The sequence below is a fragment of the Alosa pseudoharengus genome, unplaced genomic scaffold (genome assembly GCF_046254945.1).
Source record: "Alosa pseudoharengus isolate Yale_2024_CS ecotype anadromous, Long Island Sound unplaced genomic scaffold, YU_APseudo_1.1 YU_APseudo_1.1_scf_15, whole genome shotgun sequence".
Taxonomy (NCBI): Eukaryota; Metazoa; Chordata; class Actinopteri; order Clupeiformes; family Clupeidae; genus Alosa; species Alosa pseudoharengus.
In genome coordinates, this window is record NW_027468620.1 from 17,776,514 (window position 1) to 17,804,138 (window position 27,625).

The following is a 27,625-nucleotide window of genomic DNA, read 5'->3' on the forward strand; positions in this document are numbered from 1 at the left end:
CAAAACTTGATTGAAGACATGAGAGTATCCTCATAATGTTAAATCGTGAAGGTAACAACGACCCTGTATTCAGAAATATACTGTATCTTTACGATTGACTTCATGATAAGTGTTTTTGTAACAAGCATACCTTGTGAGGTCTCTCAACAATGAGAGGATAGTCATACTTTGTTTTGTGCTTTCCTCCTTTCTTCTATCTGAAAAGGACACACCATTCCCAGGGGGTTAGTCCACCAAACATCAGGAGAGAAAGGATATTGGGCGTAGGTGTAGTTTAAGATGTCAGGGTGTGTGTGTGTGGTGGGGGGTGGGGGGTGGTTGGGTAAGAGAGAGAGAGAGAGAGAGAAAAAAAAGAGAGAGGAAAGGGATACACAGAGAGGAATGTCAGAGACATAGGGGAACTACAGCCTAGGAGCCAGGGGACGTGGACACACAAGAAGAGAGTGGAGCGCAGGCTTGACCATCTGCCCCAATGACTGCCTCTTGAAAACCACGCCACTGGACCAGCATGCAGTAAGTGTGTGTGTGTGTTTTGTGTGTGTTGGGGTAGAAAAATGTGGATCTCTGGATTTTGGATTGTCAGCATGCCCATGATGGCCAAGGGTCATCTTCGTCAGGTGTGAATTTGTGGGGTCTTCTAGTCAAATCCATTATCTGGTGGATGATTATCAGTAGCAATTATCTGGCTACTGTTGATAGCTCTCTTCATGTACCCTATACAATGTGTTAAAACGACACATTGCTGTATGTTTTCACACATTTTGTGTCAATTTCAACACCGCAATTATGTGGAGATAGCCAAATTGTGTGGCATATTGGCTGGGTGGGTTAAAAAGTTAAAATACAGGGTTTTTTTGTTAGATAGCTGACATTTGTCTTTAACCTTTCACCCAGCCACACAATTGTTGTGTTGAAATTGACACTAAATGTGTTGTCCCTGAGCACACACAGCAATGTGTCATTTTAACACATCACTTTTTAGAGTGTAATTTAGTATCTAGATATCTAGATGTGATGTGAGAAGTGATGTACAACTCATCACAGTGATTGATTTTACTCTTTGTTCACTTCAGCTGTTAGTATACAAATGTGAACTTAATTTAAGTACGTTTTGATTAGAATGAACCTCCTTCCATTCAGCAGTATCAATGTGTGAACAGTATGCTTCTTGGAGGTTAAGGGTAGAGAACAATTAGTTCAGCTTTGTATTACACTATCTCTCATTTATTTGTAACTATATAGATTTAAATATGGATTTATTTGTCGTCTGCCTCCTTCACCCAAGGGCCACTCTCCTACATACCACGCCCAGGTGTCTATTGAGTCATTTCAAGTCAGTACAGTAGGCAAACTCTGCCTCCAGGCTGGAGGAAGATGTCATCAGATATCAGGGATTATTTATTTATTTATGATTAAATATTTATTTTTACTAAATGAACATAGTATATCAAACCATAAGTAGTATATAACATTATAAAATCTGGTGTTGTGTACAGTATATGAATACTAGATGAAACCCACGTAGTCTTCAGTCGGATCAGATGGCTTCAATCGGTCGTCAACAAGATGTAGTTAAAGGATTTTTTCTCTCCTGTACAACCAGCAGGTTCCAGTTCCAAAGAGGTTCCCCCCCGTCAGTCTATCTGCTCCCATCCCATTGAGTCCTTTCTAAAGTAGACTACCTGGTCTACCCTGTGCTATAGGCCTAGCAAATAGGCTAACGAAACAAAGTAACAGAGACCTTTCCCCCTTTGTGGTGAATAGAATTGGGTTAGCGAGGTAACCTATTCCTGTAACTAATACTTTTAGCTGCAGTCAGGAATCCACCTATATGCCCTTCCAGGGGCTAGCATCTATGTTTTGCCTAATGCCTTACAAACTCGATTCACAAAGGGATGTCTTTCTTGCTCCATATTTATGAAACCAGATCTCAACCACTGTCCTGTCCTAACACCCGAGAATGTAACTGAGAAACTTTCTGACATTTAGACCCCAAATCCCTTATATATCTACAGACTTTATTCTCCCCCAAACTCAGAGCAACATAGTAAGCAAAATCGCAGAAATAAAATATGTTTTGTGAGCAATATGACATTCAAGAGCTTGTGCATGTGTTTATTAATGTGTATATTTGTATTTAAGACAAAACATGTTTTATGACCCACCCGTTGTTTGCAACTCACCCATTCTTGGTACGAGTTAACAAATGTCCTATGGATGAAATCTGCATTCTTTTGACTCAGAAGTCTCTCTTTCTGCTTGCAGGGCTTCACTGCTCTCTCTGGTGTATGTTTGTGCATGCCTACATTACACCCACGTAGGTAAGATACCCATATCTCCTATCCTGTGTGTGTGTCTAAGCATGCTTGTGTGCTGGGCATGTGTGTGTGTGTGTGTGTGCGTTTCTCTTTTGTTATTGTTATTGCATCTTATTTGTATTGTCTGTTTTTCTCTCTGTGTCTCCAGTGGCTGACCTGAGTGACTGCGCTGCCGTAGGAAGTGTGTGCCACACCTATGCCAATTGCATGAAGAACCGTAATGGCAACTTTGTCTGCGTGTGCGACACAGGCTACAGTGGCAACGGCGTGCAGTGTGTGGACATCAACGAGTGCGCCTTGGGCCTGCACCGCTGCCACACAAATGCCCAGTGCAACAACACCCTGGGCAGCCACAGCTGCGTGTGTGCCCAGGGCTACTCGGGCGACGGCATCGTCTGCACGGACATCAACGAGTGCCAGGTCAACAACGGCGGCTGCCACGCAAAGGCCACCTGCATCAACACCAACGGCGGCCGCACGTGCACGTGCAATGTGGGCTTCAAGGGCGACGGGTTCACCTGCCAGGACGACGACGAGTGCAAGAGGCGGGGCATCTGCCACTGGAACGCCACGTGCACCAATAACCCAGGCTCTTATGTATGCACCTGCAACAATGGCTACAAGGGCAATGGCAACTATCTGTGTCTGGATGTGGATGAGTGCTCAGAGACCCCAGGAGTTTGTTCAGCTTCCTTTGGCTACAAAGGCTGCAGAAATCTGCCTGGGGCCTACCGCTGCATCTGCAGCACTGGCTACCAAAGCAACGGGCAGACCTGCGTCGACATCGACGAATGCGCGAACAACATCTGTAGCTTAGAAGCCACTTGCATCAACACTCCGGGATCGTATACGTGCACGTGTAACAAGGGCTTCGTGGGCGACGGCCTCATCTGTGTGGACGTCAACGAGTGTGATCAGAATAACGTCTGCCACCCGAACGCCCAGTGCATCAACATGCTGGCCAGCTACGAGTGTTCCTGTCTCGCCGGCTACCTCGGGGATGGAGTCCAGTGTGTGGACGTGGACGAGTGTGTGACTAACCCGTGCCCCACCATGGCCGCCTGCGTGAACAAGCCGGGCTCCTTCTACTGCGACTGCGGCCGTGGCTACGCATTCAATGGCACGCAGTGCAGAGACCTGGACGAGTGTGCCGCTGGGCATTGCAGTCCGTCCGCCTCATGTGTGAACTTCCCAGGGTCCTTCACCTGCAAGTGCCACCTGGGCTATGAGGGCGATGGGATCACGTGCGCGGATATCGACGAATGCTCCTTGCCTCAACAGTGCCACCCCAACGCCCAGTGTGTGAACCTACCGGGGACCTTCAACTGCACTTGCATGCCGGGATACGCCGGGGATGGCGTGAGCAAGTGCTCGGACGTTAACGAGTGTCTGGTGGACAAAGGGGGTTGCGGGTCCAGAGCCACCTGTGTGAACAGCAGAGGCTCCTTCGCCTGCGTCTGCCCCTCCGGGTTCACACTGGTCAACACCACCGTCTGCCTGGACGTGGACGAGTGCCGCGACCTGGCCAAGCCCTGCGGTGCCAACGAGCGGTGCCTGAACACGGAGGGCTCGTACCTGTGCCCATGTCAGGTCGGGTTCACCCTCGACACCCAGGGCACCGAGTGTTCGGACGTCGACGAATGCCAGGAGGACAACCCTTGCCACGCAGACGCCACCTGCCTGAACACGTTCGGGTCAGTGACGTGTACCTGCAAGCGGGGTTTCGCCGGCAACGGCACCGGCTGCGAGGATGTGAACGAGTGCGATGCAGACGACCCCTGCGATGCCAGGGCCTCGTGCCAGAACGCCCGCGGCTCCTTCTCATGCCGCTGCCAGGAGGGCTTCACTGGTGACGGCTTCGCGTGCGAGGACGTGGACGAGTGCGCCCTCTCCAACGCTACCTGCCCCTCCGGCTCCACGTGCATCAACTCGCCCGGCGCGGCCGTCTGCTCGTGCCTGAACGGCACGGTGGCGGTGCGTGGTGGCGTCTGCGTGGAGCCCAGCTCGGAGTGCGACCCACCGTGCCACCTGTATGGCCTGTGCCACCCCTCGCCTGCTGGGTTCCAATGCGTCTGTGATGTGGGGTTTGTGGGGGACGGCAGCGTCTGTTCTGATGTTGATGAGTGCCAGAGGGACGATGTTTGTCCACAGAATGAAACCAAATGCCTGAATAAGCCTGGGTCTTATGACTGTGTATGCAGAACTGGCTTCACACAGAATGGGACGGACTGTGTTGGTGAGTTTGTGTGATATTAGTCCTCTAACACTTTGTGTACAACTTTATATATATTCACATCTTTAAATGTTTTGTTTATAGTCTGTCATCATAGTATAGATAAATATGCAGTATAGTTGTACGTACAAATGGGTAGCTCGAAATATTCATGAAATGCTTTTTTGTCATTACCCTTTCCATAGCATATTAAATCCATGTTAATTTGTTCAGTTTATTTGTCTGTCTATGAGGAAATGCTAGATGGATATATGCTACTTAGATGGTAAGTGGATACATTGTACTTATAAATACTATATAGATGGCTATTAACTCTTTCTTTCTGTATCTTTTATTCGTCATTCTTTTTCAGATATTGATGAGTGTGATTCCAGAGCACATCAGTGCAGTGATTTCGCCCAGTGTGTGAACACCGTCGGGAGTCATCTGTGTTTCTGTCTAAATGGCTTTGAGGGAGATGGACACAACTGCACAGGTTAGTCTTCACCTCACTGGTTTGAAACAGTGTGTGTGTGTGTGTGTGTGTGTGTGTGTGTGTGTGTCTTTGTCTGTTTCTCTGTGGATCCTCTTTCTAGTCTCTAGAAGCTCACTGTGGGGAGCCTGTTTGCTTGACACTCTCCCCTTTTGGATGACTTCTAGACATTGATGAGTGCCCTTCTCAAAATGGAGGATGCCACCCTGATAGCAGCTGCACAAACACGCCAGGATCCTTCCAGTGCACCTGCCCGCTTGGCATGACCGGGGACGGCATTGAGTGCCAGGATGTGGACGAATGCGCCCACAATGCCACCCTCCCGCACAACTGTAGCCATCTTGCCCAATGCCAGAACACTGAGGGGTCTTACAGCTGCGTGTGCCAAGGCGGGTACTCTGGTGACGGGCGTACCTGTGACGATGTGGACGAGTGTCTGCTGCCCTCTGCCTGTGAGCAAAACATGACCTGTCACAACACACCTGGTGCATACACCTGCACGTGCATCCTGGGGTTGGTCTATGACTCGGGCACCTGTGTGAGCACTGAAGATTGCCTGAATGCCAGCGCGGTGTGCCACGCCAACGCCGAGTGTGTGAACGCGCGGAGCTCCGACTACTGCAGGTGCACGGACGGCTTCGCGGGGACTGGAATGGACTGCTGGGATGTGGACGAGTGCGGCAAAGTGGCCGGAGAGGAGTGGCCGTGCCCGGAGTTCTCTTCTTGCTTCAACACGCCGGGGTCATTCCACTGCCACTGCTGGGAGGGCTACAACGACACCGGAACGCACTGCGTGGACATCGACGAATGTGCGACGGGGAACGCCACCTGTCCTGACAACAGCACCTGCCTGAACATCGGCGGAGCCTACCAGTGTCCATGTGACAACGGCTTCCGGGCCAATGGCTCACTCTGCAAGGACGTTGACGAGTGCTCATCTGGCTTGGCGGCGTGCCCAAATGTTTCCGAGTGCCACAACGTACCGGGGTCGTTTTTCTGCGACTGCTGGGAGGGTTATGTAGGTAACGGCACTGGTTGTGAGGATGTGGATGAATGCCTCAAAGACAACGCGTGCCAGGATCACAGCACCTGTGCCAACGCGGCGGGTGGCTTCAATTGCACCTGCGACCCGGGGTTCACCCTCAACGGTCAAGATTGTGCGGACATAGATGAGTGTCTCACCGGTCAGCTATGCGCCAACGGCACTTGTCTCAACAGCCTCGGCTCCTTCTATTGTGAGTGCGACGAGGGCTTCTGGAGTAACGAAACCGAATGTGTGGATGTCGATGAGTGCTCAGAGTCTTCCGGAAACGCCACTCCCTGCCAGCCCAATGCCACATGTGTCAACCTACCAGGCTCCTATGAGTGTCCCTGTGACGCAGGGTTCCTTCTTAATGGAACGCACTGTGTGGATGTGGACGAGTGCAGTGATGTGGACGAGAGCCCCTGTGTGGACCACGCTGATTGCGTCAACACTATCGGGTCGTTCCTGTGCCCCTGCACGTTTGGTTACCAACCCAATGGGCCGAATTGCACAGACATCGATGAGTGCCTGGCGAACAACACGTGTCGCCCCGACCAGCTGTGCTTCAATGAGCCCGGAACGTTCCGCTGCGCGTGCCCGCAAGGGTTCCACGAGGAAGGCAGCGCGTGCGTAGACACGGATGAGTGTCACGGGCGCGGTGCGTGCCACGAGTTGGCGCGCTGCTGGAATTGGCTGGGGTCGTTCTCGTGCCACTGTCCGCCGGGCTACGTGGGCAATGGCACCTGGTGCCAGGACGTGGACGAGTGTTCCACACGCGTCACCCCGTGTCACCGTCCGGCCGGCTGCCTGAACACCCCGGGCTCGTATCTCTGCCAGTGCCCGTCAGGGTTCCTCTCGGTCGGGTCGCTGTGTGTCGACCTTGACGAGTGTCAACACAACAGAGGAGGGTGCCACCCTCAGGCGAGGTGCCAGAACTCTGTGGGCAGTTTCCGGTGTGTTTGTGGCCGAGGTTGGACCACAACAGAGTGGGATGGACGTGGGCACAGAGGCTGTGCTGATGTGGATGAGTGCCTGAGCCCGGTAGCCTGTCCTGGGCACACCGCTTGTGCCAACTCCCCTGGCTCTTTCACCTGCATCTGCCACTCTAACAGTACTGTTTGTCAACAGTTGGCACGAAAGGGTGGGGGACACAATCAATGCAACTGCCAACTCTCTCTTTCTCTCTATATATATTTGTGTTGGTGTGTGTGTGTGTGTGTGTGTGTGTGTGTGTTGATATCTCTGTATGAGAGTGTTGTCTGTATGTGTGCATATGGTTTACTATGTGTCCCTATTTTTAGGAAGCACATAGCCAAAACACAGATTATACAATGTAGCCATGCAATTTTACCAGATACTTACATTGATGTGTGTCTGTTTTTCTCTGTCTGTGTAATTATTTACTTATCTCTCCATCTGTGTATTGAAGATGTGCCCTTCTCTCTGCAGAGAGTAATCTGTACCCCTTTGGAGAGGAGGTGGGAGATACTGGTGTCCCCATCACTGCAGCCGATGGAAACTCTCCCTACATCAGTCCACCTATGGGCTTTCCCTTTATGGGCAAACAGTATGACCGCCTCTATGTGAGTATCCAGCAGGGTGTAAGGATCCTGGGCTGCCATGGACACTGTGGACACTTAGTTTGACCACTTACGGTGCTGATTCAGACCTCCATGGGGCCCAAAGCAAAATCCTGATCTCTTTTGACCAAAATGTAAGCATTTTCTTTTAAAGTCACACCTGACACCCCAGTGCTCTCAATACAATCATCCCACCTCATTTGCGATGTCTACGGAAATTACCAAATATATTTTTTGCCCCATAAAGGGCTAGGGGAAATAAACATAATTGTGTGTGAATCACCTTCACAGCTTTAAGTTGTGGGCTGCTAGTACTGACTGAGGCTGACTGTTCTTCACCTGTGTCTGGCTACTTGCCAAGATGCGGTTCTTTTTTATTTTTAGAAAATAGTCGTCCACATTCAAAAAACAGAATATGTAGTTATATTTCACAATATAAAAGTACTCTTACTGGAAAAGGCTGGCAAGCAAGCCACAGACAAGGCCAGCTTTACTTGACTGCTGTTCCCGCTGTTCATTCTTGTGAAGTTTTTTCTTCCTTTTCTCATGCCCTGAAGGGTAATTCGGTTTCATCTTCTTAATGAGGCTATGAGTCACTGTTGCTATAACTGTATACCTGTCGTTAGCTTGACTCAAGGGGAGACAGGGAGGGGGCCCTGATTAACTTGCGGGGCCCTACACAACTTGTGAAGTGTCTGTGCATATAGGGTGATCCGGCCCTTACCACTTATACTGTAAAAATGAAGCATGTGTTTGTCAGACCTAACTATAATAGAAAGATTATGATGACTTAGGATTTTTGGAAATTAGTGATCTTCAAATGAAAAATGTTACAAATAATGGTAATTAATGAACATACAGTATGTTCAGTCTAATTTTTAAGTTCATATTTATCTTCAGTCTATAGTTTTGTGTTTTAATATTTGTACAGTTTTCGGACAATGGCCTCGTCCAGCTGCAGTCAGTCACAGAGAACGAACAGTTTCTGTATCCTGCTCCCTCTTCCCTGGGTTTCCGTGGAAATAAGGGTGTGGCCATGTTGGCAGTGTTCTGGGATGACGCTGACCTTACGCTTGGAGAAGGGAAGCTCCTGTACCAGGTAAACATGGAGACAGCCAAAAGTCATGTTGAAGTGCCAAGAAGTGCAATGAAAGACTAAGCATTTGTTTAAAAAAAAAACAAAAAAAAAACAGAGATTTGGGAGAAGAAAAGTTGCTTTCCTAAGAAACATTCACTCATGTACAAACTTGTACAGTGTTAACTATGGAATGTTTAAGCCCTGCCCATAAGTGTACAGATGCAGGGGGTAGTATGACAGACTCTTATCTGGCAGTGAGAAGGATATCAACTTCAACTTTCTTTCCTTTTTCCAAAACCTGTACACCCACTCTTCATTAATTCTGTCTGTCTGTCTGTCTGTTTATCTTTCCTTCTGTCTGTCCTCTCCTCTCTCAGGAGTATCATAAGATGAACCACTCAGATATTTACGCCCAGATAGTGTTCAACCACACAGCAGAGCACGTCAGCCAGTTGGAGTCTCAGCGGGGGAACCCTCCCTACACACCTTCCTGGATCCTCAAAGTCACATGGGACCATGTGCTGCCAGTGTCCTACCAGAAGGTCAACCTCTCTGAGGTCAGACTACGGCTCTTTCCCGTACTGTGTCCAAGTCTGGGACATACATCCTGACTAGATTCAGGCGCAAACAAGAGCAAGACTATGGGATTGTTGCCCAAATGGCTAATAGGCTCATTAGTCAATCAGCTGGTTGATTGTAATTTATTGTTGACCATGCTGGTTTATTGTTTATTTGTTGGAGGGTAGGGTTAGTGGCTTTTTGATAGTTGATATGCCATTAGATGGCCTGCTAGGCCAGCTGTTTGACAATTGTTTTATTGGAATGTGGTGAGTTATCATGTTTGAAGGTTTCCTGGGTGGGTTGATTGGCCCATGATAGCCACCTTTGTCATCTCTGATATACAGTACATAGTAAGTAAGTGAGTAAGTACATGTGATTTATATAACACATTGAAAACCAAAGTGCTTTATAATAGAAGAGAAAGAGAAAAGGAAAACACACCAAACTCACAAACACACACACATAAACAGGCAGTATTTGCATACAACGACACAATGGCGAATCGGCGTCTGCGCCTTAAGTTTGTAGGCTAATGTTTTGCCTGGTGCGTGAACTCTAAAAGTTGAGTGTTACTGTAAAAAAAGCAGAGGCGCACTCAAGGGCTTGATACTAATACAAATTTGTATTGAGAGCCAAGGTTTTTACAAATCTACAGACAAAAAACTGGGAAACAAACGTTTCGGGCTTAGCCCATTATCAATGTCTCCATTATGAAATGCATCACAGGGCGTTCAGGTTTTTTATAGACAATTACCGTAATACTTAATGTCAACACAAAAGACAAATCGTATAAACTACACCAAAACCAAAAAACAACCATATGTGCAATTAACATTAAAAACATATACAGACATAATGTATACATATCTGGATTCAAGACAGAAGTATACACAATAATACAAGATCCACATAAGTGCTTATCGAATCACAAAAAACATGACAGAACCAGAATCCCTAAATGATGGAGAGTTTTCAGGGTAAACATCCAGTAACTTTCCCTTTGTAGTAATCTTTTTTCTAGGTCCCCTCCTCTACGTACAGGTTTAACATGTGCAATGACAGTGAATGCGAGGGATGAGATAGGATGGCCTGCTTCATTGAAATGCCGTGCGACAGGGGATTTTTCATCCTTCCGTCTAATAGCGCTATTGTGTTCAATGATGCGTGCCCTCTTTCCTAACCCACCTTTATTCGCTCATTACAGGGCCAGAAATATAAGGGATTTTTTGGTCAGAGCAGACAATTACAGCTGCTTGCCAGAACAGGTCCGGTAAGACCACTACATTTGTGTGTTCTAGGCCTACTACAGGTGACAATTACAGCTGCTTGCCAGAACAGGTCCGGTAAGACCACTACATTTGTGTGTTCTACTACAGGAAAAAGTTATGCAATCAAACAGTTCACTACTTGCTCTACTAGCAATGTGGTCTATTTAATCACATGTCCATGTAACAAACAATACGTAGGAAAAACTAATAGAAAAATAAAAACACGCATCAAACGCCCGAAACGTTTGTTTCCCAGTTTTTTGTCTGTAGACTTGTTGTAAAAACCTCGGCTCTCAATACAAATTTGTATTAGTATCAAGCCCTTGAGTGCGCCTCTGCTTTTTTTACTGTAACATACAATGACACAACAATAAAACCAAAGGTCCTCGATTGTCATAAATGTTGTCCTCAAGAGGAAAGTTTAGTAAAAATAACTTTTTCTAGAACCCAAAAGGAACATTTTTATATAGGCCGGTAATTACCCAGAATACCTTGCTTTAAGAGAGAGAGGACTACAGCGTGCTTAAAAAAAACAGGAACTGACCAAGAAGATTAGCATACATAGAATGTATTCAGTTGGTAAATGATAATAATAGGGAGGGACTTATTCAACATCTCGGTTCTATTTGCATCGTGACATTTTAAAATACTTCCTTTTCTCTCAGAACGACATGACTTTTAATCTAATACCAGTGTGCAACTCACATGTTCCAAAATCTAAACCACACGTTATCTACTTACCATCAATGGCTACCAGTTTCTTGTGGCTGTTCACACAGCTGGTAAACAGGATGTGGCTAAAGAGAGATAATCCTTATTTACCCTGAAACATCACTGTAACAGTACCTACTTTATTATGCCTTCCCACTCTTTCACATATGCTGAGGAGTAAGGTGAGGATAGTGGCTAGGGTGTGGTGCTGTTTGACCTGGTCTTTGCCCTACTTTAGCATAGGACTTACACATATGAAACTGTGTGTGTGTGTGTGTGTGCGCGCGAGCGTAAGGCTACGTCTACACTACGGCATATACGGCAAGACTGTTTCAGTTTGAAAGTTGTGTTGTGCATCCATATCACCATTACCATTATTACCACCACTCACACACAATGGCTCCGGCTTACAGTAAAACAAATACAGGGTCGCCGGCGGATCCAATCGTCCCGTTTTGGGAGTTCAGATACGATGGTGTAATGTAGACAGTAGGTCGGAACGTGACAATAGTGTTTTGGATTCAAACAAATATGCTGTAGTGTAGATGTAGCCTAAGTTAACTCGATCAGTCAAATAAAATAAAATAAAAAAAGTCAGACAAATCCTACATGAAATATTAAATGCATTAAACACGTGTGATCATTTTTGGTGGTTATTGAACACGAGAACAATAGATTAATGTGTGATTTATCTAAGCAATTTACAAAGTAATAAAACAACAAGGAAAAAGCCCATGTTACAATAAGTTATCAACTGTGCTGCTAACAAAAATGTAAGCATATATATATATATATATATATATATATATTCTGATGTTCTTGGCCTGGTTAATGAATGTCTGTGTCCATAGACCAATACATTCCAGTGTATTCTCACTACTGACGGAAAGCGCTCTTTTGGCCTGCTTCGCTTTGGAGACATGCTGTGGGGTCCAGGCCAGAGGATACACCACAACGCCCTGATTGGCTACACGGATGGAGCTGGCCACTTCCACAACGAAACCACCCTCCCCCCCGACAATCTGTTTGGACCTGGCGGCCGCTACCGACCCCAGGACGTGCCTGGGAACACGGGCCACTTGGGCCAGCTGGTGTACGACCTGACCGGGCCCACCGGAACCACGGACGACCCGCGCCGCAAGTGCCAGATGTGGGTGTTGAGTGAACCCGAGCCGGTGGAGTGGGCGCTGGGTGTGGCGCCGTGCCCGTGCACCCGCACCCAGGCACTGGAGGACCTGGCGTTCGGACCGGAGACTCTTCCCCGCACCCAGGAGGCGCTGGTCAGGGAGATGAGAGGGCTGCGCTGGGGTGGCGCTGGTGGTCAGGTGTTTCAGTCCATCCTGTTCAACAAGCACGGCGCAGGGAAACGCTGCGTCTATGACCCACAGGGCCCCCTGCTGGCTGGATACAGCGAGCGCTACTTCAGCACCCACAAGACACAGCAGTATATAGGTAACACTTTAAACAGTCAGCCTATATTAATTGTGTAACAGATGTAAACAAAGTTTTGTTGAGATGAAGCAACTATAATTCCTTGATTTCTGGAGTGTGTGGGAGAGCATTATTGATGTGACAACAGCAGCTCAAAAGCCATATTGAATCAGATGATAAGCATTTTTTAATGAACAGATCACTGAAACATTTAGGCTTAAATAGATCTAATAGCTGATTCCATTTATCTATTTTTTTTATACATTTGGAACCTAATGCCATTTCAACTTTCCTGTAAGACAATTTTACAGTGTAATTTTCATAGATAGATGGTAATTCTCATAGATGGTAGTTCTCATACATGGTAGTTATCATAGATGGTAATTCTCATAGATGGTAGTTCTCATAGATGGTAATTCTCATAGATAATAATTCTCATAGATCAGGGGTGGGCAACTAATTTCCCCAAGGGGCCACATGACAAACTGGGACTGTTGAGGAGGGCCGGACCCAAAATACCGAACTCAAGTCTGAACTTAATTCTGTCCAATTCTATTCTGTTCTTGTATAACATTAAGTAAATCATATGGCTTTGTTTACTACTCGTAAGAACAGATGAAAATGCGAGGGAGACAAAGGAAAAACAGCAATAGGCTATTTAATCTATGTCCAGTATTTAATCCTCATTCTCGAAAATTTCTTTTTTGACATTGACATTTTTTTTCAGTTTTCAAAGACTGATATAAAAAAGTACTACAATATCTATATAATTAGGCTAGGCCATGAAAATGTGAAGAAGTCAGTACAACCATAGGCCTGTGCCACTATTTCATCAACACTCAGCAATATTTCATCATTAAATCATTACCATCATTAAATTAACTCTATGCAGAATTAGACTATGAAAATGTGGAGCAGACAATAGTAGGCTGTCATTAGTTAATCAACATGCACAAAGAAAACAATTTTAAAAATGTAGGCTATGTTTTTGCTTTAACTTTATGCACAAAACTGTGATTGGTCAACTCGCCCTGTGTGTTGAGCCGGCTGCTTCAAGCAACCTGTGGGTAGTAGCATCATACTAGTTCGCTAACATAAGCTTTGCAAATAAACTCAGACATATTTTGGTTACAATGACGGGATTCCGAATGTAAACTATCTATCTGCCAGTAACGTTTTGAAATTAACACTTCGTATCGCCAACAAACAGCAGGAGTTCGTTCTGACAACCTTTGCGGTGGTGAGCGACGCAGACATAAGAGACACAAAACTTTGAAAGGTTTACGCCGACTTAAAGGCAACTGCATTGTGTCGATGCAGAAGCATAAATTCTATTCATCAGCACATCAGTAAGGGTGTTTACATCGTATGCATCCACGCACAAATGTATGGGCGTACAAATAGCAGTCGCTTTCAAAATAAAAGCAACGATATTGATTTGCGTGCATTATCTCTATGCTAGGCCCTTGACTATTGTTCTTTCACGCGGGCCGGTCAGGGAAAGCCCACGGGCCGGATGTGGCCCGCGGGCCGTATGTTGCCCATGTATGTCATAGATGGTAATTCTTAGATGGTAATTCTCATAGATGGTAATTATCATAGATGGTAATTGTTAGATGGAAATTCTCATAGATTGTAGTTCAGGAGACCTAGTTGTGGTCTCATTGTTCCATTTATGTTTTGAGAGAACTTAGATGAAGTTTTTGTAAAGTTCTACCATAGTTAAAAAAACATCGCCAAGAATCTTTAGCAAAGTGTATAGGGGTTTGCCTCTAGTAGAGTAAGTCATTAGCGGAGTGAGTCTATCATGTACACATTCTAACATTATAACCAAAAGCAGAGTGGTCCCCTACAGTGAATAAGTCAGCAATACAGCACAAGCAGAGCTGGCGAGGGTGAAGTGAGAGAGACTTATTAGCAGGTTGAGCCTGTAACATACGCATATAGTAATGAAGCAAGTAGCAGGTTGTCATTCACATCCACTTAGGTACTGAGTCAATAGTACAGCACAAGCAGAGTTTGGTGAGTCTGCAGTGATGTAGGAATATTATGGCAACAGAGCCAACAACATTGGTACAACATTAGCAAGTGCGCAGTGACAGTTCTATTACCTTAAAATAACGGCTTCAAACTCATGGTACACTGACATATAATACAGAGAATGAAGTCTCTGAAATCAATGAAGTTTGCCAATGCATGCCCAGAATGACATTGCACTGTGTAAAGCTGTTGATCAGGTAGGATCATGACTCTTTTAGTTGGTTTTTAAAATGGGGTTATAGTGACGCCAATAGGCATAGATATGGATGACACATGAGCTAACTTTTTGAGCAATGATACAGGGAACCACATAATGGTTTCCATGTATTCTGCTGATTCAAAAAACTGATTATTAAAATTCTCAAGAACATTCTCAAGAGTTTGGTGTGAGAAGGGGGTGTATTGTGTGTGTGAGCAACCTACTCATCTTGCACTGGATCATCTTCCTGAAACTCAATATTCACAACATGGCAAATTGCTAAATAAGCACCAGTCAGAGGCTACATTCATTGTTTCACACTTTTATGATGTCATCACATCACTGAAAGTATTGAGTTCACCAAAAGTGTGTTGGTTTAAGTTATAAAAACATAAAACATGTTATAAACTGAACACATTTATAGTTTTTTATTGTTGCCAAAAATATCATGATACCCTCTATGGTATATGAGCTACTTTGCTAAATGAGCCGTAGGCCTATAGGCTGTATTGTAAGCATGATTTATGCTATAATGTATATGTATGTATGTATGTGGGGGGGGGTTCAACATTTCTAGCGATGTCCCTGACCTCGGTATTTGAAAAATCCTGGCTACAGCCGTGAGGAGAAGAGTGCAAACAAGGAGCAGTTTTTGTATTATTCTCCCCCCTAGTGGATATATGTAGCATAGTTTTCCTTTGACTACTCTGCTCATGTAGGTTTACAGTCTGTAGACTCGTCATATGTAGGCCTACAGATGACCTCTGGTCTCTCTGCTAGATGGGGACTTGCTGCCCTTCCAGTGGTGCTGCATGCTCTCGTCTCTCTGTCATCTCTACCTGAGGAAGAGGCCCCTCGACCGCTGTCAAGGTTACGGATGGATGGGCTCAGGTGATGTCCATGACGACACCAGCAACAGCAGCATACTGGCCAATAAAGCCATGCCTGGTATAGGTGAGAAGATGCTAAATATATAGTGGGATTGTGTATAAATATCCTGTTTGTGTATGCATGTTTGCATATATGTACAGTATGTGTGTGTGAGAGTGAGTGTGTCTGTTCATAGCGGTTCATACTGTAGATGAGCGAGTGTGTCTGTGTGTGTGTGTGTGTGTGTGTGTGTGTGTGTGTGTGTGTGTGTGTGTGTGTCTGTATCTTGTTGTTCCTCCTCAACCGTGTTCTTTAATCCTGCAGAATTAATATGTTAATATGTGTGCATACATGTGCATGTGTTAGTATGTGGCATGTGTATGTGGTATATAGGGTATGCATATGAGCATATTTGACATACAGTAGGTCTGTAATGTGCAGTGACTCTCTCCTGTGCAGGCATGGCCTATGGCAGCCTCCACTTCATCACGTTTGACGGGTCCGAGTACACGTTCAAGGCTCTGGGGATATTTGTGATGGTGCGCCTGTCCTCCAGCTCCGGCTCTAACATCTTCACCCTGCAGGGGGTGACAGACGTGCTGCACACCCACGGAGAGGCCCGGCGGGTGCCTGCCCTCGCACGCCTCGCAGCTTTCCACCAGGGCATAGGGAAGGTACAGGCTGTGTGTGTGTGTGTGTGTGTGTGTGTGTGTGTGTGTGTGCATGTGTGTGTGTGTGTATGCATGTGCATGTGCGTGTTTGTGTGTGTGTGTGTGTGCATGTGTGTGTGTGCGTATGCATGTGCATATGCGTGTTGTGTGTGTGTGTTTGTGCGTATGCATGTGCGTGTTGTGTGTGTGTGTGTGTTGTGTGTGTGTGTGAGAAAAAGAGATCTGTTTTTTTAAACCCCCCCCCCATACACAATAACTGTTACCCTTATTGTATTTTTCTTTCCTCTTTAATCTAAATCCTTCAAAAAAAACATTGTAATTCTATTTCTTGTATGTTTTGGAAATGGCAAAAACAGACTGTTTTTTGAGAGATAGAATTTGAATCATGGATCTCTGTGTCTCAAAGGTGGAATGGATGTGTGCAGAGACCGAAGGTGGACTTAAGATCCTGGTTAATGATGTCAATATTCCTGTTTCTGTTGGTGAGCAATGATGTGGACACTAAGAAACATACACACACCCACAGCCTTTGTATCAATACATATGTAAGACTCTTTAAGGCCTGATGATGAATTGGTAGAAATCCCTCCTTCACATTTTCAACAAAGAAAACAAACACAAGTACCAAGAACTTCCTGCATGATCAGAATCCTCTCACAATTTAATCACACTGGCGCCCTCTGGTGTCCTGGCAGGTGTGTTGCACGCCGAGGAGCGCTTTGCTGTGCGCTGCACGTCACTGAGCCGTTGTGCGGTGGTGTACGCAGGCGGTCTGCGGGTGGTGGTGTGGAGGGGGGACGCTGGGAGACTGGCCGTCCTGGCGGAGGTGCCGCAGGCCTTCTTCAACCGCACCGTGGGCCTTCTGGGCCACTGGAGCTCCCAGCGGTCAGACGACTTCCTCATGTCCAACGGCGAGCTGACGCCCTCACCTGACGGCAGTCAGCTAACGGAGAGCCAGCTGCATGAGTTTGGCATGTCCTGTGAGTGTGCCCATATACACATGCATGCCGACACACACACACACACATTATAAACATATTCAAAAACTTTCACACATACAAAAACATGTACACGAATGGGTGAAAACACACACACACACACACACACACACACACACACACACACAACACACACACACACACACACACATAGCACTATAGTATACCAAGCATAACGAGTGTAACACAGTAACATATATTTTCTATATGTTCCATATGTCAATGAACATGTACATACTGGATATCTGTATCTGTGTGTGTGTGTGTGTGTGTGTGCGTGTGTGTGCGTGTGTGTGCGTGTGTGTGTGTGTGTGTGTGTGTGTGCCTGTTCCTCTGTGTGAAGGGGCTGCCCCATCCCCTGAGAGTCTGTTCCCCTCCCTCGTCCTCCCCTCGAAGCTGTTCGTGGCGGCCACCTCTGAGGAGCTCTTCTCCGTGAGCCCGACCGTCCTGGAACGCCAGCTGCAGGTGTGTCAACGCAGTCGGGAGTGTGTGCATGACAGCCTGGCCTCCGGTAACACACACCTGGGCCAGGAGACCCTGCAGGCCCAGCAGAGATACAGAAACCTCTCTCTGACCCTCGGTAAGCACGTCTGCTGGCGGACTAATAAACAACCATGGGAAAGCAATGTGGAGTGAACTAAAGCATACTGTAGACGTGCATGACGTATGTACCCATTCACATCAGTCCACAGCGGTCATTCACAGTGCTTTAGCAACGGAAGCTGATGACCGTGAAACAACACAAACCGATTGTGATTGATGACTTCTACTCGCCTCTTTTTTTCCCTCTTTGCTTCCTCCTCTCCTCTCCTCCCTCCTGCCTTTCTCCTCTCTATTTATTTCTCCTCTGTCCCTCTCATGTCCTCTCCCCCTTTTTCATTCATTCGTCCTTCCATCCATCCATCCATTCATCCATTCATTAATTCATTAATTCCTTCTCTGTCTTACTGTCTCTCTGTCTTTCTCTCTCTTCTCCTTCTCCTTTGACAGCGAACATGCCCCCCATCGTCACAGAGCCCACAGTGATCCGCTGTAGGGTCAATCAGACGGTGCGAGTGCAGGTCACGGTTCAGGACCCTAACGATGACCCCTTCAGCTTCTCCCTACTCCACCCCCGACCTCCACAGGCCACAATTGGCAGCGGTCAGTCTCCATGGCAACCACTCACCAGGGTCTCAATTTGTGTTTGTCCAGTTTTATATTCCAATTTTATATTCTTTTTTTTTTTTTATTTGATATATTCTTCAAATAATTTCTTTAGTAGAACTCATAAAGTGTAGCTTTTCTGAAAATACTCTGATGATGGTATATTTGTTAGGCCCCTCAGGACTGCCTTAGATGTCAGCTTCACAGTAAGCAACCCATGGTTAGACCCCATATTTGGATTCTTGAAAGGTCCGGTGCAGAACATTCTTATAAGGAGTATGTTGGTCAATGTTTCTGACCTCCTCTATCACCTTTGCTCTGATTACGGATGCTTCCTGTCTTCTGTACCCAAGTGTCTGTCGTATGCAAATTGTTCTAAATTGATCAAATTAGAAACCCTTTAAGAGTGCACAACCAGAGAAAAATGTATGTCAGCCATGCTCTAAACAGGACCTTATTAATCAGGTTTGAGAGATCCACCCTGTGGCCGGCCCTTTAACATTAGGATAGATATGAGAGGTAAATCCGTAAATGTTGGGTAACCCTCTTGAGATTGTTTGTGCATTTTCTCATCCACACCATGTCATTCTAATGATGATGAACATCATCTACAGTCCTGTGGCTGCAACTGGTCAAGCAGGGGAAATGGTCACTATAACTCCAGCGAAAATATGTTCAACCTTTATGGGTCAGCAAAGACGATTTAATACAGTACATGAAAACCATCTAGCTTTCGCTAAATCAGTAAAACACTTTCCCATTGCTGCAGGACAAATAAGGTTCAAACAAAGGTCAGCCATCTTTTGTGATTTGTGTATCTTTTTTTGGTAAATCCAGGCATGATTATGTGGCATCGTAGAGATCGAAAGCAGAGTATACATTCATAATCTCTGCATTGCTCACTGCATTTCCTCTATGTGTCTCGGGATTAACAACAGGACAGCTGAGGCTCTTGATAATGCTTTTCTGAGAAACAGAATGGGAAAACTTTTTTTTTATCACTGTCTAAATATTGTCCTAAAGATAAAACAACATAACATGGTTTGCATTAAATTCATTAAATTTTGCATTATTTATAATGTTTAATTAAGTAATTGAACGTGTTGGTAAGTATAATAATATCAAAGTAATAAAAGATCTCTGGTTGTTTAAAAGACTTAATTGTGTGTGTGTGTGTGTGTGTGTGTGTGTGTGTGTACATAAATGTTTGTACATCTACATGTGTGTGTGTGTGTTCTCTGTGACACAGGTGACGGTGTGCTGGTGTGGACGGCCCTGAGTGTGCAGCCGGTGCGTGTATCGGTGCTGGTTAGTGACCACATGTCCAGCTCTCTGCTCGTGCCCGTGCTGCAGGTGTGTGCCTGCCTCAACGGAGGCACCTGCCAGTACAGCAGCGTCACACAGAACCACCTGCAGGGCAAGTTCCAGGTAAACACACACACACACACACACACACACACACATTTCTGTGGTTGTGAATACCAACGACCATCCTACAATGTAATGCATTTTATCTAAGTGTAAGAGTAAGAGGCAGGGAGTATGTGCATCTTTTCGGTGAAGACCTTGATCACTATCCATTCCGCTTGTCATCATATTACACAAAATTCTCCTCACACCCCTCTTGCTTTCCATCTAGTGAGTGCGGTCAAGACATCTCCAGTTCTGACCCCGTGATATTCCTCATCATGTCCACCACCCTGCGTTATCTATCTCTCAGTAATGGTTTCCTGTCTCTACTCTACTGCCCCCTGTAGGTGGTGGGCTGCCTGTGCGCACAAGGCTTCAGTGGGCCCCTATGTGGGAACCGCACAGACGCGTGTCGGGGCGAGCCCTGTTTCCCTGGTGTAGACTGCTCCAGTGCCCCCCACTCCGACTCCTTCTCCTGCGCTGCCTGCCCCCAGCCCACCGTCAACAGCGGAGCGCCCGGCTACAAGTGCTTCGAGAATGGTGAGGGAGAAGCTACCCACCAGCCTGTGAGGAAGTCGTTGGTCACGAGTGTTGTTTGAGGGTTACATGCACAATGTTTTGCTATGGATAGGTTATCATATGCCTATCTGAAATGTATTTGAAGATCTGGGATGGTATTTAGAGTGTTTAGCGTGTCTAGTTTAGCGTGGTAATGTGAAAACACAAAATATTGGACCATTTTTCGTGTCTTTGACGTAATGCGTTGTATTGAAGGCTTTGTCGTGCTCCCACAGATTTCTGTCTGCCGCCCTTCCCATTCCCCTGTCACCCAATGGCTGAGTGCTCCAGCATGGGTTATAACTACACCTGTGTGTGTAGGCCTGGGTACACAGGGAACGGACAAGAGTGCACAGGTAATGCTAATTAAACACACACACACAAACACACACACACACACACAGATGTAATGACAAAAATACACACACACACACACACACACACACAGACACACACAAACACTCACTCTCACTGATACTTGTTCACTCTCAGATATAAATGAATGCCTGGACCCTGCCACTTGTCCCAATGCCAAGTTTGAGTGTGTGAACACCCCAGGCTCAGTGCGCTGCTCCTGCCGCTACCGCAGAAGTGACCAGAGAGACGGCTGTGGTGAGTAGGAGCCGCCTGTCCAGACGCACAACCATGACAGCCTGGACAGTGGATTGGCTGTGTTTTGTTGTGTTGTGTTGTGTTGTATTGTATTGTGATGTGATGTGTTGTGTTGTGTTGTGTTGTGTTGTGTTGTGTTGCATTGCTCTGTGATGATTTGCATTGTGTGGCCTGACACTTTGAAAATATGTTTTGTGCACTTCATCACAGGTGACTCCGCAAACCCTACAGGTAAATCCTGATTTTGATTTGTTTTTTGTTTTTTGCATTGTTTGCTTGGCCTGTAACAATGCCAGCGCTTGTTGCTTTTTGCTGTCTCTGCTCAACTGGTTTTGTGTTTTTCAGGGTGGAATGTGTTCAATGTGTCCATGAGCTGGGCCAAAAGACAGGCCGGGCAGGAGGGCCTTACTCAGGTGAGCCGATACTTCCATCTGAGTCCATTAAACACTAAATGATGCCTAACCATCTACTGCTCTGGAGAATCTGTGATTGACTGCTATGTGAGGATTCTAACAATGTAAAGTACAGTAAGTTCTAAATGAGGGATCTCATGAAGTGAGGGTCCTAATTCTGTGAGGGTTCTAACGAGGGTTCTAACGAGGGCTGCTGTTGCCTCTCAGCTGAAGCGGATCCTATCCATGGGCTTCCAGAACAAATTCTACAACGCCAGCATGAAACAGCATCAACCCACGCCGCTGAGCGGACCCAACGAGTACCGCATCAACATGTCCAGTGACACCCCACACTGGTACGTCCAGGACTACCTGAGCCGGGTCGGCGGCTACTACGACATCACTCTGGCGGACGTTGGAGGTGAGAAGTATTCAGCTGGCAGCTACACATACATACATAAATACATGTACATAGTTTACATGTTCAGTGAGTCTCACACCAGCAGTATCTGATGTTGAAATACTTCAGGCTTTGTATGAACAGTATGAAGTACTATTTGAAACGTTCAAATCTAATTGAATGTATCTGGCCCTGGAAGACCTCCTGGGCTTGACACCTGTGCTAAATCCTTTATCCAAAGTTTTTATTTTCAAATCTCTCTCTCTCTCTCTCTCTCTTTCTCTCTCACTCTCTCTCGTTCTCTTTCTCTCTCTCTCGTTCTCTTTCTCTCTCTCTTTCTCGTTCTCTTTCTCTCTCTCTCTCTCTCTCTCTTTCTCTCTCTCTCTCGTTCTCTCTCTCTCTCGTTCTCTTTCTCTCTCTCTCTCTCTTTCTCTCTCTCTCTCTCTCTCTCGTTCTCTTTCTCTCTCTCTCTCTCCTGTTGTCCCCCGCCTGCCTTCAGAGTGCAAGGCCGATGAAGCGTCTGAGGTCACTTCACAGTGATCAAGCGGCTTTTTAAAACTTTTTAGCAAAGCAGTACCTACTTGGATGTAATAAACAGGCCTGGACAGCACTGCCCTAAGGCATTGTGCTCAATCTTTGACTCACACAAGCATAAACACACACACACACACACACACACATCACACACATCACACACTCTCTCTCTTGTGCCTGCCTTCAGACTTGGACGAGTGCAAGGCCAATGAGGCGATGTGTGTGCCCCCGGCGGTGTGCTCCAACACCTATGGAGGCTACAGGTGTGTGTGCAACGGCACCGACATGGAGGTGCAGACCTGTGTGTTAGGTGAGTGTTCTGACATGGAGGAGGCGCAGTCCTGTGTGTTAGGTGAGTGTCCTGACATGGAGGAGGCGCAGTCCTGTGTGTTAGGTGAGTGTCCTGACATGGAGGAGGCGCAGTCCTGTGTGTTAGGTGAGTGTCCTGACATGGAGGAGGTGCAGTCCTGTGTGTTAGGTGAGTGTCCTGACATGGAGGAGGCGCAGTCCTGTGTGTTAGGTGAGTGTCCTGACATGGAGGAGGCGCAGTCCTGTGTGTTAGGTGAGTGTTCTGCCATGATGTCCTCTCGGGCTCAGAGGTCTCCCATCCTCCAGTGGTCAAACCAAAATATGAATATATCTTAAAGATATATTTAAAAAAAAATCATATTTCATTACATGTATGTAGTGTGTTGGTTACTATTAAAATATAATATATAATATGGATTTAATAATGTAATATAGATGGATCAATATAGCCATTAAAGATATAGCCATTTATTTTGACGATGTTTTGCCATATTTATATCAGTAAGAAAAATAATGTTTTGCTGAATTCTTTAGTGACACTTGGTTTTGCTGTTATCACCCACTCCAGCACCATGTTTGATGTTTCAAATGCTCTGAGCTAACAGTCAGTCTGAAAGCCTCCTTAAAGGCTTGTCTGTTCCTGTTGACCCGCTGATGTCTCAGTGCTGATAAAAACCCTTTTACACCCGCAGTCAAGTCTGTGAGACTTTATCAATGTGTTTAATCACAGCCTTGATATTATCAGGAGAGGAGACGGGGAGGGAGCACAGCTGAGGTCTCTACTTAGATGAACGGCTTTCTTCACTCTCTGGGATATCTTAGATACACAGGCGGCTCCAGCTTTGAAAGCTTCTCTTCCTCCTCCTCCTCCTCCTCCTCCTTTTTGAGGTCTACTGTGCACACTGTCAGAAGAATGCCCGATATTCCTCGTGTGGGCTTGCATCTCTCTTTCCCTCAATCTCTGCTTTTCCTCATGTTATATCTTATATGTTCATTCTCACTCTTTCACCCATTCTCTCTCCCTCCATCTGTTTGTCCCCCTCTCATCTCAACCCCCCCCTTCGGTCGTCCAGATCGGGATAGTGTGAACCGGACAGGCACTGCGGAGGCTGTGTCCATGGAGGAGCAGAAGCCGCTGATCCTGGGCCTGGTGCTGGGCATCGGCATCCCCCTGCTGCTGCTGCTGGCTGCCCTGGCCTGCTTCTGCTGCTCACGCAAGAGGACCGTCAGTGGAGAGTAAGCAACAGCACCCCCACACTGCACACTACACACTGCACACCCCACACTGCACACTGCACACTAGACACTGCACACTGCACACTACACACAGCACACCCCACACTGCACACTACACACTGCACACTGCACACTACACACAGCACACCCCACACTGCACACTACACACTGCACACCCCACACTGCACACTGCACACCCCACACTACACACAGCACACCCCACACTACACACTGCACACCCCACACTGCACACTGCACACTGCACACCCCACACTACACACTGCACACTGCATACTACACACCCCACACTACACACTGCACACCCCACACTGCACACCCCACACTGCACACCCCACACTACACACAGCACACCCCACACTACACACTGCACACTGCACACCCCACACTACACACTGCACACCCCACACTACACACTACACACTGCACACCCCACACTACACACTGCACACCCCACACTGCACACCCCACACTACACACAGCACACCCCACACTACACACCCCACACTACACACTACACACAGCACACCCCACACTACACACTGCACACTACACACCCCACACTACACACCCCACACTACACACTGCACACTACACACAGCACACTGCACACTACACACTGCACACTACACACTACACACTACACACCACACACCCCACACTACACACTGCACACTACACACCCCACACTACACACTGCACACCCCGCACTGCACACTACACACTGCACACTACACACTGCACACTACACACAGCACACCCACACTGCACACTGCACACTACACACTACACACTGCACACTACACACAGCACCCCCACACTGCACACTACACACTGCACACCCCACACTGCACACTGCACACTAGACACTGCACACTGCACACTACACACAGCACACCCCACACTGCACACTACACCCTGCACACTGCACACTACACACAGCACACTGCACACTACACACTGCACACCCCACACTGCACACTGCACACTACACACAGCACACCCCACACTACACACTGCACACCCCACACTGCACACCCCACACTACACACAGCACACCCCACACTGCACACTACACACTACACACTACACACTACACACAGCACACCCCACACTACACACTGCACACTGCATACTACACACTGCACACTGCACACCCCACACTACACACTGCACACCCCACACTACACACTACACACTGCACACCCCACACTACACACTGCACACCCCACACTGCACACCCCACACTACACACAGCACATCCCACACTACACACTGCACACCCCACACTACACACTACACACAGCACACCCCACACTACACACTGCACACTACACACCCCACACTACACACTGCACACCCCACACTACACACTGCACACTACACACAGCACACTGCACACTACACACTGCACACTGCACACTACACACTGCACACTACACACTACACACCCCACACTACACACTGCACACTACACACCCCACACTACACACTGCACACCCCACACTGCACACTACACACTGCACACTACACACTGCACACTACACACAGCACACCCACACTACACACTGCACACTGCACACTACACACAGCACACCCACACTGCACACTGCACACTACACACTGCACACTACACACAGCACCCCCACACTGCACACTGCACACTGCACACACACTGCACACTACACTGCACACTGCACACTACACACTGCACACTACACACTGCACACCCCACACTACACACTACACACCCCACACTACACACTACACACTACACACCCCACACTACACACTGCACATTACACATGCATTTCATTAAGGTACACAGTGTTAAGGTAGAGTGTACACATGCATATCATTAAGGTACACAGTATTAAGGTAGAGTGTACATATGCATATTATTAAGGTACACAGTATTAAGGTAGAGCGTTAGACATGCATATCGTTAAGGTACACAGTATTAAGGTAGAGCGTTAGACATGCATATTATTAAGGTACACAGTATTAAGGTAGAGCGTTAGACATGCATATCGTTAAGGTACACAGTATTAAGGTAGAGCGTTAGACATGCATATTATTAAGGTACACAGTATTAAGGTAGAGCGTTAGACATGCATATTATTAAGGTACACAGTATTAAGGTAGAGCGTATGACTGTGAGCACATGATTGAGTGAAAGGGAAATTGCATGAGAAAGCATAAGATTCCATGATAGAATATAAAGAAGATATTATAAAGCGCGTGGTGGCTGAACTCAACCACTAGAAGCCTGCAAGGATGCAGAAGCTGATTATGAATCTGGTAGCATATCTCTTCAGGCGTGCATATTGTTTTGTGGCAGTGCTCTATACTTGCTGGGCTTCTTAACACTGGACTGGTAGGCTACATATGGCAGTGGTGAGAAGTTACTATGAAGGACTCCCAACACCGCTGAAGAACTTGCAAAAACATGCCAGATTAAACCAGTCAGAGAATGACTTAAAGCGACTCAAGTTACACACAAGTTACCATGAGTCAGAGACTCAGAGAGAGTGTCATACAGAAGAACAACAGAAACTAGAGCTGTATATCAGTTTGGGTTAGTGTGATGACTGGCATTAAAACACTTCTAAATCTTACATAATAAAGAGCACAGTCTCATGATGTGGAATTAAATAGTCATGATATATTTATAAATTCATAATAGTATGTGATTAAGCTACTAAGTCAGGAGGACCACAGGTGTCAGTTAGCAGTTCTGATAACAAAGTAGTGAAAGGATTTTAGAAGTTCTCCACAGAAGAGTATAGGTTAAATAATTAATATGAATGTGAAATTACAGTGCTGCAAGGGTCAAGGTTGATTGAGAAATTGAATTCAGCTCTGTTCAGATTTTAATTAAAATTATTCATTGCAAGAGCGCTCTTGGCTGCTAGTTAAAAGAGAATATTCAAAAGCAAAACCTTTAAGACCAGCACAGGCGGTTCCTCTGTGCGAATGAAGTTCACAGTAAGATTTTTCTCTACGCTTGTAATCTTTCCACAACCTTATACGATTCAAGGCTTTATGCCTTTACATGCATACATGCTCTTACATGTAGTTAGCGTAGCATTCAGCTCTCAGTGAGCACGGCCCCAGGCAAAATGAGTCAGGGGCCAGGCTCCTACATAATCTGGCCAAACGCTGAGTCCGGGGCCAGGCTCCTACACAATCTGGCCAAACGCTGAGTCAGGGGCCAGGCTCCTACACAATCTGGCCAAACGCTGAATATTTTTTGCCATTTCAACGTCCACGGCCACATGAAATGCTTACCTCTCAGTGCTGGTTTTGTCAGCTTTTATGAGGAGGATGTTAAAATGCATAGTGCTACATCCACGCACTCCAATGTGCACTGGTGCAGTGATGTTGCAGTGAGAAGAACCATCTCCAATATTGTGCTACATCCATACATGACATTAAATGCACGTCTGTGCTTGCTTGCACAATGGACATGCAGATGTAAAGGCATCTTTGACTTGTGAAATACTGCTGTCGTGTCGATTAAATGAAAACCCCATGTTTGTCAGTATTGTCAGTG

The 27,625-nt window shown here is 46.5% G+C and overlaps 1 protein-coding gene across 2 annotated transcripts in view; it reads left to right on the forward strand.

The window, feature by feature from the left end:
- Positions 1-326: 326 nt before the first annotated feature.
- Positions 327-27,625, forward strand: part of LOC143124336 (uncharacterized) — a 29,691-nt gene continuing 2,392 nt past the window's right edge. Inside the window, exons 1-24 of one of the 2 annotated variants that reach the window (XM_076285769.1) lie at positions 327-513; positions 2,266-2,321; positions 2,467-4,554; positions 4,904-5,026; positions 5,191-7,188; positions 7,497-7,630; positions 8,559-8,726; positions 9,083-9,262; positions 12,097-12,697; positions 15,696-15,869; positions 16,245-16,459; positions 16,863-16,938; positions 17,152-17,436; positions 17,798-18,034; positions 18,445-18,597; positions 19,850-20,028; positions 20,358-20,550; positions 20,805-20,924; positions 21,061-21,180; positions 21,391-21,411; positions 21,526-21,593; positions 21,801-21,993; positions 22,694-22,816; positions 23,889-24,051. In XM_076285769.1, the coding sequence (XP_076141884.1) occupies positions 509-513; positions 2,266-2,321; positions 2,467-4,554; positions 4,904-5,026; positions 5,191-7,188; positions 7,497-7,630; positions 8,559-8,726; positions 9,083-9,262; positions 12,097-12,697; positions 15,696-15,869; positions 16,245-16,459; positions 16,863-16,938; positions 17,152-17,436; positions 17,798-18,034; positions 18,445-18,597; positions 19,850-20,028; positions 20,358-20,550; positions 20,805-20,924; positions 21,061-21,180; positions 21,391-21,411; positions 21,526-21,593; positions 21,801-21,993; positions 22,694-22,816; positions 23,889-24,051 (7,673 nt within the window). In that variant the 5' untranslated portion in view covers positions 327-508. The remainder of the gene's footprint in view (positions 514-2,265; positions 2,322-2,466; positions 4,555-4,903; positions 5,027-5,190; positions 7,189-7,496; positions 7,631-8,558; positions 8,727-9,082; positions 9,263-12,096; positions 12,698-15,695; positions 15,870-16,244; positions 16,460-16,862; positions 16,939-17,151; positions 17,437-17,797; positions 18,035-18,444; positions 18,598-19,849; positions 20,029-20,357; positions 20,551-20,804; positions 20,925-21,060; positions 21,181-21,390; positions 21,412-21,525; positions 21,594-21,800; positions 21,994-22,693; positions 22,817-23,888; positions 24,052-27,625) is intronic. The other variant, XM_076285770.1, reaches the window with a different exon arrangement.